Genomic DNA, 14,635 nt, shown 5'->3' with positions numbered 1-14,635 from the left:
CAAGTGACTGGCATGGCAGTGACTGCTGTGCAGCTAATATTTGGATGGACATCACATATTTCACAAACAGACTGATCCCAGTAAAAGTTATATATGCCAGGCATGAGGTCTTAAGAAGAGAAAATTATTCATAGACTATATTAACTGGTTTTAATAGAATTCAACTTCCATATTTCCAGGGCTCTCTGCTTGCAAGGCAAGCATTCTACCACAAAGTGAGACCTGTAGCAGGCTTTTATTATGTGTCACATGACCACCTACCAACAACTAGCTGATAGAAGCTCAATGTTTAATATAGGGCAGATTTGTTCTTCTCACGTAATGAGGATTCCCAAGATACACACACAAAGTAAATACTATTATTATTTTCATTTTGAGTAGCCCTAGATAAGGAAAGATTAAATCCTTAATGTTGGTCACGTAGTGAGTCAATATTGGAGAAAAAGTTGAAATTCAGGCAGTGGGCCCTGCAAGGGTGATAATGTGCTTTGTATATCTAACTACGAAAACATCACTTTTTCATGTTTCCTTTAGAGAATTAATTGATTAGTTAGTTAGTTAACTTTTCATCGCAACCTCCCTGGATTCTGTTTTCCTGTAGAACGTACTGGCCAGAACTAAGCCTGTGCATTTCTTGGTAATGCTTTTCTTTGCTTGTTTGGGGTAAGGGATGCTCTGAACAGCACATCAGCTTGCCAGAAAAGTCAGAGTCTCTTTCCAATTTTATGAACTCAGAAAGAAATTCTTTAAACCTGTCACAGTTTTAAAGATGGAGCATGCAGACTCTCATTGCCTATCAACAGCTTGATTGTAAGTGGGATAGTGTGAATCTTTGCTAGGATAAACTCCAAGTATTTTAGCAGGACTGTTTAACTTCGAGCAAAGCTGTCTTCCAGAGTCAGCTTTATTTGACCAATTTATGTTTAAGTCAAGTTGACATTCTTGTTATTAGTGTGTGTATTTTCATTCTTCATCTGTCTGTTTTCATTTCCTGATCAATGGACTGGTAGCTATAATTACACCTATCTCACAAGGCTGCAGGGTTAATCACAAGAACAAGCCAGTTCTCTCTGTCTGTCTCTCTCTGTCTCTGTCTCTCTCTGTCTCTTTCTCTCTCTGTCTCTTTCTCTGTATCTCTCTTTGTCTCTGTCTCTCTGTCTCTGTCTCTCTCTGTCTCTGTCTCTCTCTGTCTCTCTCTCTGTCTCTCTCTTTGTCTCTGTCTCTCTGTCTCTGTCTCTCTCTGTCTCTGTCTCTCTCTGTCTCTTTCTCTGTATCTCTCTTTGTCTCTGTCTCTCTGTCTCTGTCTCTCTCTCTGTATTTCTCTTTGTCTCTGTCTCTGTCTCTCTGTCTCTGTCTCTGTCTCTGTCTCTCTCTCTCTCTCTGTCTCTCTCTCTCACACACACACACACACACATTCAACAGATATGTGCAAGTATTATGTTTAAAAGTGTGTATTAATTATTATGACAAAGTACTTGTAGTTGTTTCTCATCTATATTTCTCATAAGAGTGAAAACTTAAAATTTGTGAGTTTCTGTGGTTTTGCTTCTCTGTGTTTAGACCAGAAGGAGTAGCAACCAATGAGAGAGGTAAAGTAAGAGAAGACTTTTATATAAAATAGAAGTTAGTTATAGTTTCAAGGCATAGGAGAGAACATGAGTGGTTTAGATGACTGGAAAAGTTTAGCTCTGTAGAAAAAGGGGGCAAAGTCTTAGCCTCAAGTCCATCTGGGACCATGACATTCTTGTCTCTGGTTTAAAGAAGTTTTCAGTTCTATTTTGTTCTCTTTTTTTCGGTTAAGCCCTTTGTGACTTCTAAAGGACATGTTTAGTTTCTGTTCAGTCTGTTCAGTTTGACTTATTTCAGAGCTATGACTGGTGGAATGGGTAGCACAGGTTTCATTCTTTGTGACAGCCTCTTGGAATAACGTTCCGAAAAATTGGTCTATTATCCTTATGCTTTTCTGGAAAATAAAAAGTAGCCATTTGCTTTCTCCCCCAGTTGTACAGAGAACAGATGCCCTTGTATCCTAGATCCCAATTAAGGTTAATATATAAAGAATTGTGGCTTCCTCTGTATTTTCTCTCCATCTAACTTTTTCGTCAGACAAGATGGCTGTTCAAAGCCACTGGAGTCTCTGTTGTCTTGGACAATTCTTTTTTTTTTATGTTTAGTTTTTTTTATTAATTTATTCTTGTTACATCTCAATGGTTATCCCATCCCTTGTATCCTCCCATTCTTCCCTCCCTCCCATTTCCCCTTATTCCCCTCCCCTATGACTGTTCCTGAGGGGGATTTCCTCCCCCTGTATATGCTCATAGGGTATCAAATCTCTTCTTGGTAACCTGCTGTCCTTCCTCTGAGTGCCACCAGGTCTCCCCCTCCAAGGGACATGGTCAAATATCAGGCACCAGAGTATGTGAGAAAGTCATATCCCACTCTCCACTCAACTGTGGAGAATGTTCTGCCCATTGGCTAGATCTGGGTAGGGGTTTAAAGTTTACCGCCTGTATTGTCCTTGGCTGGTGCCTTAGTTTAGCAGGACCGCTGGGCCCAAATCTGCCTATCATAATGTTCTACTTGTAGGTTTCTAGGACCCTCTGGATCCTTCTACTTTGCTATTCTCCCATGCTTCTCTCATCTAGAGTCTCAATAGGATGTCCTCCCCTCTGTCCCAGTTTCCTGCTAAAGTGAAGGCTTTTGTGGGACATGCCCCCTGGGCTAGTATGCAGATATAAGTGAGTATATACCATTTGAGTCTTTCTGCTTCTGGGTTAACTCACTCATTATGATCATTTCTAGCTCAATCCATTTGTCCACAAATTTCGGGAAGTCCTTGATTTTAATAGCTGAGTAGTATTCCATAGTGTATATGTACCATAGTTTCTTTATCCATTCTTCTACTGATGGACACTTAGGCTGTTTCCATGTTCTGGCTATTATGAATAAGGCTGCTATGAACATGGTTGAGCAAATTTTCTTGTTGTGTGCTGGAGCATCTTCTGGGTATATTCCAAGGAGTGGAATAGCTGGGTCTTGAGGAAGCCCTATTCCCATTTTTCTGAGATAGCCCCAGATAGATTTCCAAAGTGGCTGTACTAGTTTGCATTCCCACCAGCAATGAAAGAGTGTTTCTTTCTCCCCACATCCTCGCCAGCATGTGGTGTTGCTTGAATTTTTGATCTTAGCCATTCTGATGGGTGTAAGATGGAATCTCAGAGTTGTTTTGATTTGCATTTCCCTGATGACTAAGGAGGTTGAACATTTCTTTAAGTGTTTCTCAGCCATTTGATATTCCTCTGTTGAGAATTCTCTGTTATTAGAATATGTTATTATGTATAACTCTCAGTCTCTTGAGAGACAAAGAAACTAATATGTAAGAACCTTTAAAAATCTAGTAGTGATAAAGCATGCCTAAATCCTAGAACAAACAAAAACTTTATAGTGTATAACTAAGAGAGCTCCTCTAAATAGTTATCCTTATTCCACAGAGGAAATTGTCTCTCATCCCTCATCAAAGAAGCTTGCTTTTCCAATGGATAGAGGCTGTTACATAGATCCACAATTGGTTAAAAAGAGAATAAGTGGCTGTCGAGTGCCCAGCCCCACTAGTACGTTTCATGTAATCCTATGCTAGTACATCTCATGTAATCCTATACTAGGGCTGAGGGAATACATAGGGAGAGAGTCCAGAAAAGTTATGAAAACCAGAGAACCATAATGCCTGTTGCTGGGTAATGTCCCCTAGCCATGTCAGGGAAGTTGAACCCATAAAATCTCAGTATGGTTGAGGAAACGAGACCTTATAATGGTGACACCAATCAATATGCCAGGAGGATGGGAGGGGGTTCACTAAGCTCTGTCTGTAGGTGAAGAACTAGAGGCAAATGCTCCATAGAGGGGAGAATCAGTTTTCTTTAAGAATGAGTGTCTTCCTATGTTATACAATCCCAAGTAGCTAGCACTAAAGACATGGCTATATTAGCAACACTATACAGACTCAGTAGGTTTTATGTATATATGCATACATATAAATGTGTACATCTAAACATATATATGTATAAGTGTGTAATAATTATAGAAGAAGAGAGGTCATGAGTTTGAGAGAGAGAGAGAGAGAGAGAGAGAGAGAGAGAGAGAGAGGAGAGAGAGAAGGGACATGGGAGGAGTTGGAGGGAAAATATGAAAGGGTAGAAATATTGCAAATAAAGTGCTTATATATGAAAATCTAATAAAGGGAAAAATTAAATAAAAGCAAAACAAAACTTTATACTTTAACAATATATGGTGATTTAACCTGCTGCATTATGTCATGAATGTAATTTCGATATTGTAACATGGGATTAGGTCAAATAAACTGGGACTTATTTCACCTTGGCAATGAGGGACAATTGGGATCAAACAACAGATCAATAATTACTTCAAAGAAAGTTATTCAGAGATGAGAGTAGAAATTAACAGAATCAAAATGTTTGCACTATGCATGATAGCTCCAGTCTGTAGTCCTTCGAGTTAGAAGTTAAAACAGGAAGATAATGAGTTACCTGACAGCCTGAGGTGCATAGTGAGGCCCTTTCTAAAAGCCAAAGCCAAGACTGAACCTTCTGTGTCAGTCTTTTAAAAACAAATTAAATCCAAGAGGTTCTGGAAAAGTGTTTTTCATACATGGTTACCTGACACTAACTAAATGCCTTCTAATCTTGCCTCCTATTTCTATTCTGCTTATGATATTTGTTTCTGACATAGAGGTGTTTAAAAATGTTCACACTAAGTTATAAGTACATGTGTCTGCTTTCACCTGCACAATCAATTATGCCAGAGAATTGTCTTACTGATAAGAAGGTATTGTGACAATCAGCCAGTTTAGTAGTGTCGGGATGCCATCCATTGTATGTTACAAACCTTATAAATATGAGATAATGGGAGTTAGCAAGGGACAAGACCACGGGTTCACTTTTGTATGCTGCTTTGCAAAGATGCTTCTGTAAGATGGCATATTACAAAAGAGAATCAGCCCACACTTGTGTTTAATATCATACTGTTAATGATTGATGTGTTCTGAGTTTATGCTCCCCATCCTACCTTACAGCCCAGATGCTCCAGCTGGAATCCATGCTAGAATCAGGCAAACACCAACTAAACTCAGTGTCCCAAGAAGTGCCAGATCCAGACATTCAGAGAATGAGAGAACAGTGCAAAGAATGATAACAGCTGACATCCACCACTAGTCGCCAAAGTGTGGAGGTTCATGCGACCAGTGGGGCAGGACTGAGCTATAGCATGATTGACTGCTTTTGTAGCTGCTGTATCCATTTCCCTGGTTCTTATAAACTTTGCTGGCCAGAGGTAGAACACAGCTTCCAAAACCACGCCAGTCTTTGCCTTCTCAGATCACAGGCCTGAATAAAGCTGAACCTAACGGTTTAATTCCTGTCTCTGTACATGTGCCTTTGTGGCACATGAGTTCCAGCATTTTGATGTCTCTATGTTTTGAATGGTTGGTTACCTACATATCTTTGCTTTCTAAGTTTCTTAGTGGTGGTATATGGTTTATACTCATGCCATGTTTACTTTTCAATGCCTAATAAGGAGTTCTACCTATGGAAAAATCAATACACTGTTCATTGAATTGTACAGCCTAGGAATAAGAAAAAGAACACCTTAGTCAATTCTACTTTTTTTGTTTTTGTTTTTGTTTTTACAATCCAAAGTTTCTCTGTGTAGCTCTGGCTGTCCTAGACTTGCTTTGTAGTACAAGCTGGCATTGGATTCATAGAGATCCGTCTACCTCTGCTGCCTGAGTGCTGGGGTTAGAGGCATATGCCATCTCACCTGGCCATTTTTACATTCTAAGTAATGCTATTCCCTCCCTCACAGCACATGGCTTTTGAAGCAGACAAATAATAAAAATGAAGATATATCAGTCATGTGCAGTATGGTTAAGTGATGGGCAGTTCTAGGACACCCAGGACCAACTACCAAGATAGCACTGTTACCTTCATATTTTTCAGACAGCTTATTCATGGTGCATCGGTTCTCCTTGTATGTTTTTGTGAAAATGAAGTAGCGTGTTTTTGTTTCATACTGGACACAATGTCGGGTTTCTTCTTCTGTTAAACCTGGAAAATGAAATACAAGCAAACCCTTTGAGAAATAGAGGAGGAGGGCAATGTGGCTCTGATTACTGTTGGGGCTGGAGCTATTGGTAGCTTCTGTCCTGCTTAGCTCTAATAGACAGTTTTGCTCTGAGATTCATCCCCACACAGGTCCTGGGGACATCCCAAATGGAGGCTATTCTGTGAGATCTCACCATCTTCAGCTTTGACACTGGTTCCAGCAAGCGCCTGTGAGACTGCTTTACCCCATCCCATGGGCTCTTGTCTCTTCCAGCTGTCCTTGTTGCCACAGCACATGATGGGCCACAAGGATTGTCGGCTGTACTGTGAGCTGCTCCTGCGTAGCCTGCTCATCAAGTCTTTTTCTCTCTATGACATGAATCTGTTTTTGTGAGATGAGAGACGCTTCGCTTGTGCATCATCTCAAGCGTGAGTTGTGGCCACCTGTCCATCACTCACCACTCATTTTCATATTTATTTGGGCTTCTTTTCCATGACTTGGTTAATAACTCCATCCCTACTTCCCAGCTCTTAACCACCTTAAAACTAAGGCCTTATCAAACTACAACACTTAGGATTACAGGTTACAATACAGGCACAAATAATGTGAGAGCTTTAGGCATATATCAGATCAGGTCTGATGCCAAAGTCTAGGCATGAAGGCACAGATTTCTCAGAGGAGATATAGCTAGATGTGAATCAATCAGCTTGTGTTTCTCTTTCTTTCTTTCTTTCTTTCTTTCTTTCTTTCTTTCTTTCTTTCTTTCTTTCCTTTTTATGTTTTGAGTCTGATGAATTTGAAGGAACATAATATTCATTAGTAGTAAAAATGTAGTTTTGAAGCCCTTGTATGTGCATTTTCAACTTTAACAACAATAGCAACAAGGATGTTTTTTGTTTCTTTGTTTGTTTGTTTTTTGTTTTTTCGAGATAGGGTTTCTCTGTGTATCCTTGACTGTCCTGGACTCACTTTGTAGACCAGGCTGGTATTGAACTCACAGCCATCTGCCTGCCTCTGCCTCCCAAGTGCTGGGATTAAAAGCGTGTGCTACCACAGCCCGACAAGGATGGTTATTTTATTCAGTCTTGCAGAGTAAATATGTATATCTGGTACCACTGTTTTTATAAGTCAAAATGAGAAGCAACGGTAGCTCATTATTGCAATTAAAGTGTGAAATTCTTTTTCTTATTCTTTCATTTGAATTTTTAAATTTTATTTTATTAATTTATTCATATTACATCTCAATGGTTATCCCATCCCTTGTATCCTTCCATTCCTCCCTCCCTCCCATTTTCCCCTTACTCTCCTCCCCTATGACTGTGACTGAGGGGAACTTCCTCCCCCTTTATATGCTCATAGGGCATCAAGTCTCTTCTTGGTAGCTTGCTATCCTTCCTCTGAGTGCCACCAGGTCTCCCCATCCAGGGGACGTGGTCAAATATGAGGCACCAGGGTACGTAGAAGAAGAACATTATGATAGGCAGATTTGGGCCCAGGGGTCCATCTCAAACTATGGCACCAGCCAAGGACAATACAGGCTGTAAACTTCAAACCCCTATCCAGATCTAGCCAATGGACAGGACATTCTCCACAATTGAGAGGAGAGTGGGGTATGACTTTCATTTGAATTTTAAAGTTTATAAATTAGAATTAAATTTTATGTGACTAACTAATTATAACACAATGTTTTACCTGAGGGTAAAGTTAACTTCATATATTTGAGGACCATGTATGATTCCTTCGAGAAATGAAAGATGATTCTGGTTCATGGCAGTGAATAAAGAATCAAGGTCTCACCAGTGACTTTCTGTGCATTCCTTTTCATCCCCACACAGAGTACATTGGGTGGCCTCTGCACATATTAACTGGGGGGGTCTCCCTGGTGCTGTGTACCTGAGTTGTCACATGTGACAAAGGGATGAGTGTTTCTGTAGCATTTTAGGCTGTTCTGAATGAGGAAGTCAGCAGCACTAGTCACCACTATACTTGACTATGTTTTATTAATATACAATAAAGGCTTAGGGGAAAAAACGCAGTGCTGAGAAAGAGTGGTGTGGTTATTTTTTCCCTCAAATTCAGAGCAGATGATGATGTCCTTACAAAAGGACTTTAAAATTACCTTCTTGTTTAGAATATCACTACTGTTTACAGTTTACTGTTTATTTCTGAAATTCTTTCACCTTGTACATTGAAGTATCATCAACTTTTATTCAAGATCTCAGCCTGCTGATGGGGCACTGGACAGCAGCAGGATGAAACAGTGAAAGAATACAAGGAAAAGAGATGGGTTTAACACCACCAAACCGAATAACCCAATTGAGAAATGGGGCTTGGAACTAAACAGAGAATTCTCAACAGAGGAGTATCAAATGGCTGAGAAACACTTAAAGAAATGCTCAACCTCCTTAGTCATCAGGGAAATGCAAATCAAAACAACTCTGAGATTCCATCTTACACCCATCAGAATGGCTAAGATCAAAAACTCAAGTGACACCACATGCTGGCGAGGATGTGGGGAGAGAGGAACACTCCTTCATTGCTGGTGGGAATGCAAACTAGTACAGCCACTTTGGAAATCTATCTGGGGCTATCTCAGAAAAATGGGAATAGGGCTTCCTCAAGACCCAGCTATCCCACTCCTTGGAATATACCCAGAAGATGCTCCAGCACACAACAAGAAAATTTGCTCAACCATGTTCATAGCAGCCTTATTCATAATAGCCAGAACATGGAAACAGCCTAAGTGTCCCTCAGTAGAAGAGTGGATAAAGAAACTGTGGTACATATACACTATGGAATACTACTCAGCTATTAAAAACAAGGAATTCCCGAAATTTGTGGATAAATGGATTGAGCTAGAAATGATCATAATGAGTGAGTTAACCCAGAAGCAGAAAGAATCAAATGGTATATACTCACTTATATCTGCATACTAGCCCAAGGGGCATGTCCCACGAAAGCCTTCACTTACCAGGAAACTGGGACAGAGGGGAAGGCATCCTATTGGGACTCTAAGTGAGAGACGCATGGGAGAATAGCAAAATAAAAGGATACAGATGGTCCTAGAAATCTACAAGTAGAACAATATGATAGGCAGATTTGGGCCCACGGGTCCCGCTCAAACTAAGGCACCAGCCAAGGACAATACAGGAGGTAAACTTTAAACCCCTACCCAGATCTAGCCAATGGTCAGAATATTCTCCACAGTTGAGTGGAGAGTGTGATACGACTTTCTCATGTACTCTGGTGCCTCACATTTGACCATGTCCCCTGGAGGGGAAGACCTGGTGGCACTCAGAGGAAGGACAGCAAGTAGCCAAGAAGAGACTTGATACCCTATGAGAATATACAGGGGGACGTAATCCCCCTCAGGAACAGTCATAGGGGAGGGGAATAATGGGAAAATGGGGGGGGGGGGAGGAATGGGAGGATACAAGGGATGGGATAAACATTGAGATGTAACAAGAATAAATTAATTAAAAAAAAAAAGAGATGGGTTTAATTGTACTCTTCTTGGGGGAGAGAAACCACTATCGAACACAAGAGGTATAATTGCTACTAAATAAAGCCTAGCAATACCTTAAATCTACAACCTAGTTCTAACCTTGTTTCTAGGTAAAGGAAGAAAAAAAACTGAGAAAAAGAGAAAGTTCATTTAGAGAGGGTATAAAAGCAGGAAAGCCCACACTTTGGAGAATTCCAGTCTATTAAACTTTGTTCTGTCCCAGTGTGCTTCAGCTTTGTCATAATTAAGATTACAAACAAATGTTAATGTAGCTCAAAATTTTCTGAACAAAAACATTCAACTTATAAAAATATTGAATACCACATTACTGGATATGTGAGATATATTCACATGCATGTACATACTGTAAATATACACATAGCAGATACATATATTTATATAATATCTCTGTATTTATCTAGTGTATATGATGTCTGTGTGTATATATAATGTGTACATGTATATAAATATGTATGGAGGTTAATTTTAGTTTCCTGTCACATTTCAAGCTTTCTTGGTTTCAGCCTATGTTTCATTGTCACTCTTTACCTCTGTTTATAAGAGAGAGAGAGATTGAAAGTGAGATGATTTTAGCAGGAAATGCAGAGCCTGTGACTCCTCTATTTTGGTTATAGGCCTTCAATTACTGAAACATTGGGTGATTGGTTAAAGATTCTCACAGTTGTTTGCCCTAGTCTGTAAGCACCGAGGGGCTTTGTACTGAATGCACAATAAGAACACTCATCAAATGGGACACCATGTCTAGGGTCCAGCAGCAGTGACCACAGTGACTTCATCTGCAGGTCAGATGAAGTCAAGTCAAGGGCTAAGGGTTTCTTCTAACCATTTGTGCACAGTGATGGTGTTGGTGCTGTTTTAAGTGGCAGGCTATACCCAATACATCATGCAAGCCTTGTTTCAATAGAAAGAGTGAAATACAACACAACAGGCAAGTACTATGAATAGCACATAAAGATCATTTTTTTTAAAAAGTTCTTTTACTGGAAACCTGGAATGGCATTTGTTTCATTCCATTTATTAGGAAGCACACCAAGAGGGAACTCCTGGTTCAGAAGGACTCAGCGACGGCCGATTCATACATCGGCATCTTCTATAAGGAGACATAAGGACAGAGGACTGGGACTTAGACTTAGTGATGATTAACTTTTATACCTATGTAGGCAAACTTATAAGTTGTTGGCTGCTACTATTATTTCTCAATTTTTATCTCAAGGAACACATGACAGACCATCGTGGGAGCACTGTTTTACTTTACATGGGTATCTGAAAATAAACTAATCCAAAGATTGCATACATATAATAATAGTGATAATTAGTATTGAAATTTTAGGTAAGACTCAAGAAAACAAGATGTTTGGTATATATAAAACATTTGTTGGGTTTCTTAGGGAATTACATTGAAAACTCTCTGAAAGTAAGATACTTTGCAAGTTTCAAGAGTAATGAATATTTGGGCCACATTAACTTAGTCTCTTGTCAAATCTCTAATTATTCTTTCATCTTATACCACTTGTCTCTACATAAAAACCATTTAAAAACAATAATTGATATTCAATTTTCTGTACATTGTTATAAGTTATTTGCTATAAAATGTTGTAAGCATATTATATAAAAATTTGAGGAACCTTTTTTGTTTGTGTTTTGGTACTGGCATACATCTCCCTTCTTAAGTGACAATGATTGACATTGGGCCACAGAAGTTAAACATAGTTCCTTCTCTTTTGGTCCTTATTTACTATTTTTATTTTATTTTATTTAAGTGTTTGCATTTGATTCTTCTTCATCTCAAATGTGGCAGCAGCAACAAGAAAAGATCTAATGAATTCAAATTAGAGCCATTATAGTAGTCATTAGATAGGAGAATGATGGGTAAGAGAAAGGTGTGTTCTATGCCATCATCAGGCCAAACAAGCCAAAGTCTACACACCTGAGTTCTGTAGCTCTTGGCGGCTGAATTGATAGAGAAGGTCATACTTGCCCCCCAGAGAGCCGGAGGTGAAGTAGTGGGTCCCGAAGTCGTCAAATATTCGGCTGTACAAAGCATAGTTGTATTCTAAAGGCAGATGGTTAAGGGCTTTCAGAAAAACGTCTGAAAGCTGCAGGTCTGTCGTTTTCATTGTGAAGTTTAGGACTTTTATCACTTTATGGATCCTAACAAAGCTAGAATCCTGCATAAAAGGGGGCAAAAGGCATAAGAAAAACATTTAAAAGCAAAGATAGACAGAGGTAACGAAAACGTGAGACATCTACTCTTTAAATGTCACCGGCTTCTCACTAGCCCCAGCTCCTACCACAGGTTGGAGACAACTCAATTCCACTTCACATTTTCACACACAAACTGCGATCTTCATGCTGGACTCTAGTACCTTTTACTTCAGTGTTCAAAGCACTAAACAGATGGGACTATCTCAATAATGTATGCTTCGTGGCTCGGGTGTGCCTTCTGTAGCAAGGAAGAGATGAGTGATCAGAAACATTAGTGTGTCTGACTGTCCGTGCATAGTTGCATCACCAATGAGTTTTTATTTGCAGTATCCTAATGCAAAGGATGGAAAAAAAAGGTTATATAAAGTTTCAACTCAAAGTTTTAAGGTGATACTAACCAGAAAGAAGCATTAACTTCTGTAGTCTTTAGCTGTCTGCCGCTGGATTAAGGAAATGTGTACCAGATGACATTTCACACTCTTGGTGCCAAAGAACACCACATTTTCCATCACTGAGTAATGAAATTAAACACATTTCTCATATTCTATCTCTGACACCCATATGCAGAAGTGTGAACGTTTTTACCCTTGTTTTTTTGCAAACTCATTTGCTTGTTCTTTCATTTCTTATTATGTAGGTTAACTTGAGGCTAAACAATTGATACTGTGTTATGTTTTTGTTTCTTTACATTCTCCCACATAACTATTGGAATTTATAAGTGCATTCAAGTTTACTGTGTTTACAAATTATGTATTTTTCTGCATCTCTTGATTCTAACAAATTGTGTTATAACTATCATGTTGTAGAAAAGGATTTTTTTGTAGTTGTTAACCATAAAAGAATCATTTTCCTGTATACTATAATTACAAAGTTAAAAAGAAGAACCCTGCTAATGTAAAAGCCAAATACATTGGAAAGATAAAAAGGAGCTAATGTTTATTCTCTTTCTTCTCTCTACTCTCATCCCTTCCTCCATTTTTGTCTTCAAATTAATTTTCTGTTCAGTTTTGTCAGATGCACTTGTTATAGATGTGAACAAGGCAGACAAGGATTGTTCACTTGTAGAGTTTATGTTTTAGTGTGCATCCATTAACTCTATTTTTGAACTTTAATACTTGAATTTTGTGAATCAATCCCCAATCTTTGGACATCTCTCTGCTTTTATTAGGAAACAGGTATCTTTAAGGCAAGCTTTTGGAGGTTCAATATTTATAGTTTTTTTTTTGAAAAAGAATAAATCATGGGGAATATACACTCAAGTTTGATAGCTCGACATAGCAGATGCACAGGCCATTGTATAAGGGCTGGAACTGGCAATTTTAGAGCAAGAAGTTACATTATACCAGGGTATTAAGCAATATTGGCACATTCCATCAATTTCTGAGATTGTGTTGTTATTGAATTGTATTTTTATGGCTTCAGTTTTGTAAAGTAAATGAGGTAATCACCAAGCCTTACAGAATTGATTATTATTCTTTTCTGAGGAGATTCTCTGCCCAACGAATGCTTATTCAGATCTGGGATTGACAAAACAGTACAACAACACATATTGGGCTAAATTAAAGGGCCTAGATCAATTCACAAATCTCTGGTGTGTCTCAGTATTTGCAGACTAAGAAAGGTCACACTAGCATTTTCTCCTTAGATGGGCTAGAATAAGAATATCCTGTATTCAGATGGACTCCATCTTCTACTTCCATCATGATATTGTCTTGAGCCCTATGAGCATGACAATTTAAAGGCAGAATGGTTGAAAAGTAGCAATTTCATATACTTTAACCTGAAAATAGCCCCAAATGTTTTGACATTGGGAAAGACTATTAAGATAAAAACTAGCTCTTTACACAGAGAAAAAGATTTTTATGTGTGCTGTCTAGTACGTTTAAAACGTTTATATCTAACTCTGTGAAATCTGCAGGTTACCTACATTTCTTCAGTATCTCCATCTCCTTCCCGCTCTAAGCTCTACTTTCAGGCAATTATGTAGAGCCACAGATTCTTTGTCAGGGTGAGCAGGGGATTCAATCAAAGCCCTAGGATGCCTGAATTAGATTGAAAGATGGGAATGTGTGTGTCTACAGAAAGTCTGAAATGGACTGCATAAAAAGACAAAGCTATGTCACATGATTTATAGGAAACATGTTAATTTAGATAAGGCAGCCCTGATGATCTGTGTTCGATCCTGGAGAATCATGTGATAGAAAGAGAGGATAGACTTTAACGAGTTATGCTCTGATCTCTATACTCATGTGGGGTATGTGCATACACACATGGACACACATACATTCACATACACACACAATAAATGAATGCATATTTTAAAGGGTTTTTTAAAGCATGTCAAAGAAATTGAAACCCACGAAGCTTTAAAAAATATAGTTTCCTAAACAAGACTTGCATAATGATGACACCAATCAAAGTGCCAGTGAATGGAGTAAGTTTCACAAGGCCCAACCCCTTTGATAAATCCATACAGGCAATCAATCAACGGGTACTGCGAAAGGGAGAAGAATTAGTTTTCCTCAGGGACAAATCACCCAATAGGTTATAATATCTCAAAATGTTAGCTCTAAACACGTGAACATGTGAACAACACTAAATGCATGATGTGAGAGAGAATAATAAGGAAGAAAAAATCTTGGATTTGAGAGGTAGTGAGGGACTAGGGAGGAGCTAGAGTGGGTGAAGGAAATGACATAAATACAACGTTTATATATGAAAGTCTCAAAAGTCTTTTTTCTGAGACAAAGTTTCTCTGTGTAGCCTGGACTGCCCTGGACTTGCTTT

The 14,635-nt window shown here is 38.8% G+C and overlaps 1 protein-coding gene across 1 annotated transcript in view; it reads right to left on the bottom strand.

Annotated features, from left to right (window-relative positions):
- The window catches only part of C6 (complement C6), a 65,820-nt gene that overhangs the window by 28,090 nt on the left and 23,095 nt on the right, over positions 1-14,635 (bottom strand). The window contains exons 7-8 of the mRNA XM_051150919.1: positions 11,571-11,811; positions 5,997-6,119 (exon numbers count right to left, since the gene is read on the bottom strand). Coding sequence (XP_051006876.1) covers positions 5,997-6,119; positions 11,571-11,811 — 364 coding nt within the window. The remainder of the gene's footprint in view (positions 1-5,996; positions 6,120-11,570; positions 11,812-14,635) is intronic.

Source organism: Acomys russatus, chromosome 9 (genome assembly GCF_903995435.1).
Source record: "Acomys russatus chromosome 9, mAcoRus1.1, whole genome shotgun sequence".
Lineage (NCBI taxonomy): Eukaryota > Metazoa > Chordata > Mammalia > Rodentia > Muridae > Acomys > Acomys russatus.
The sequence above is the reverse complement of the archived record's forward strand: the minus strand, read 5'-3'. Positions and strand labels throughout refer to the sequence as shown.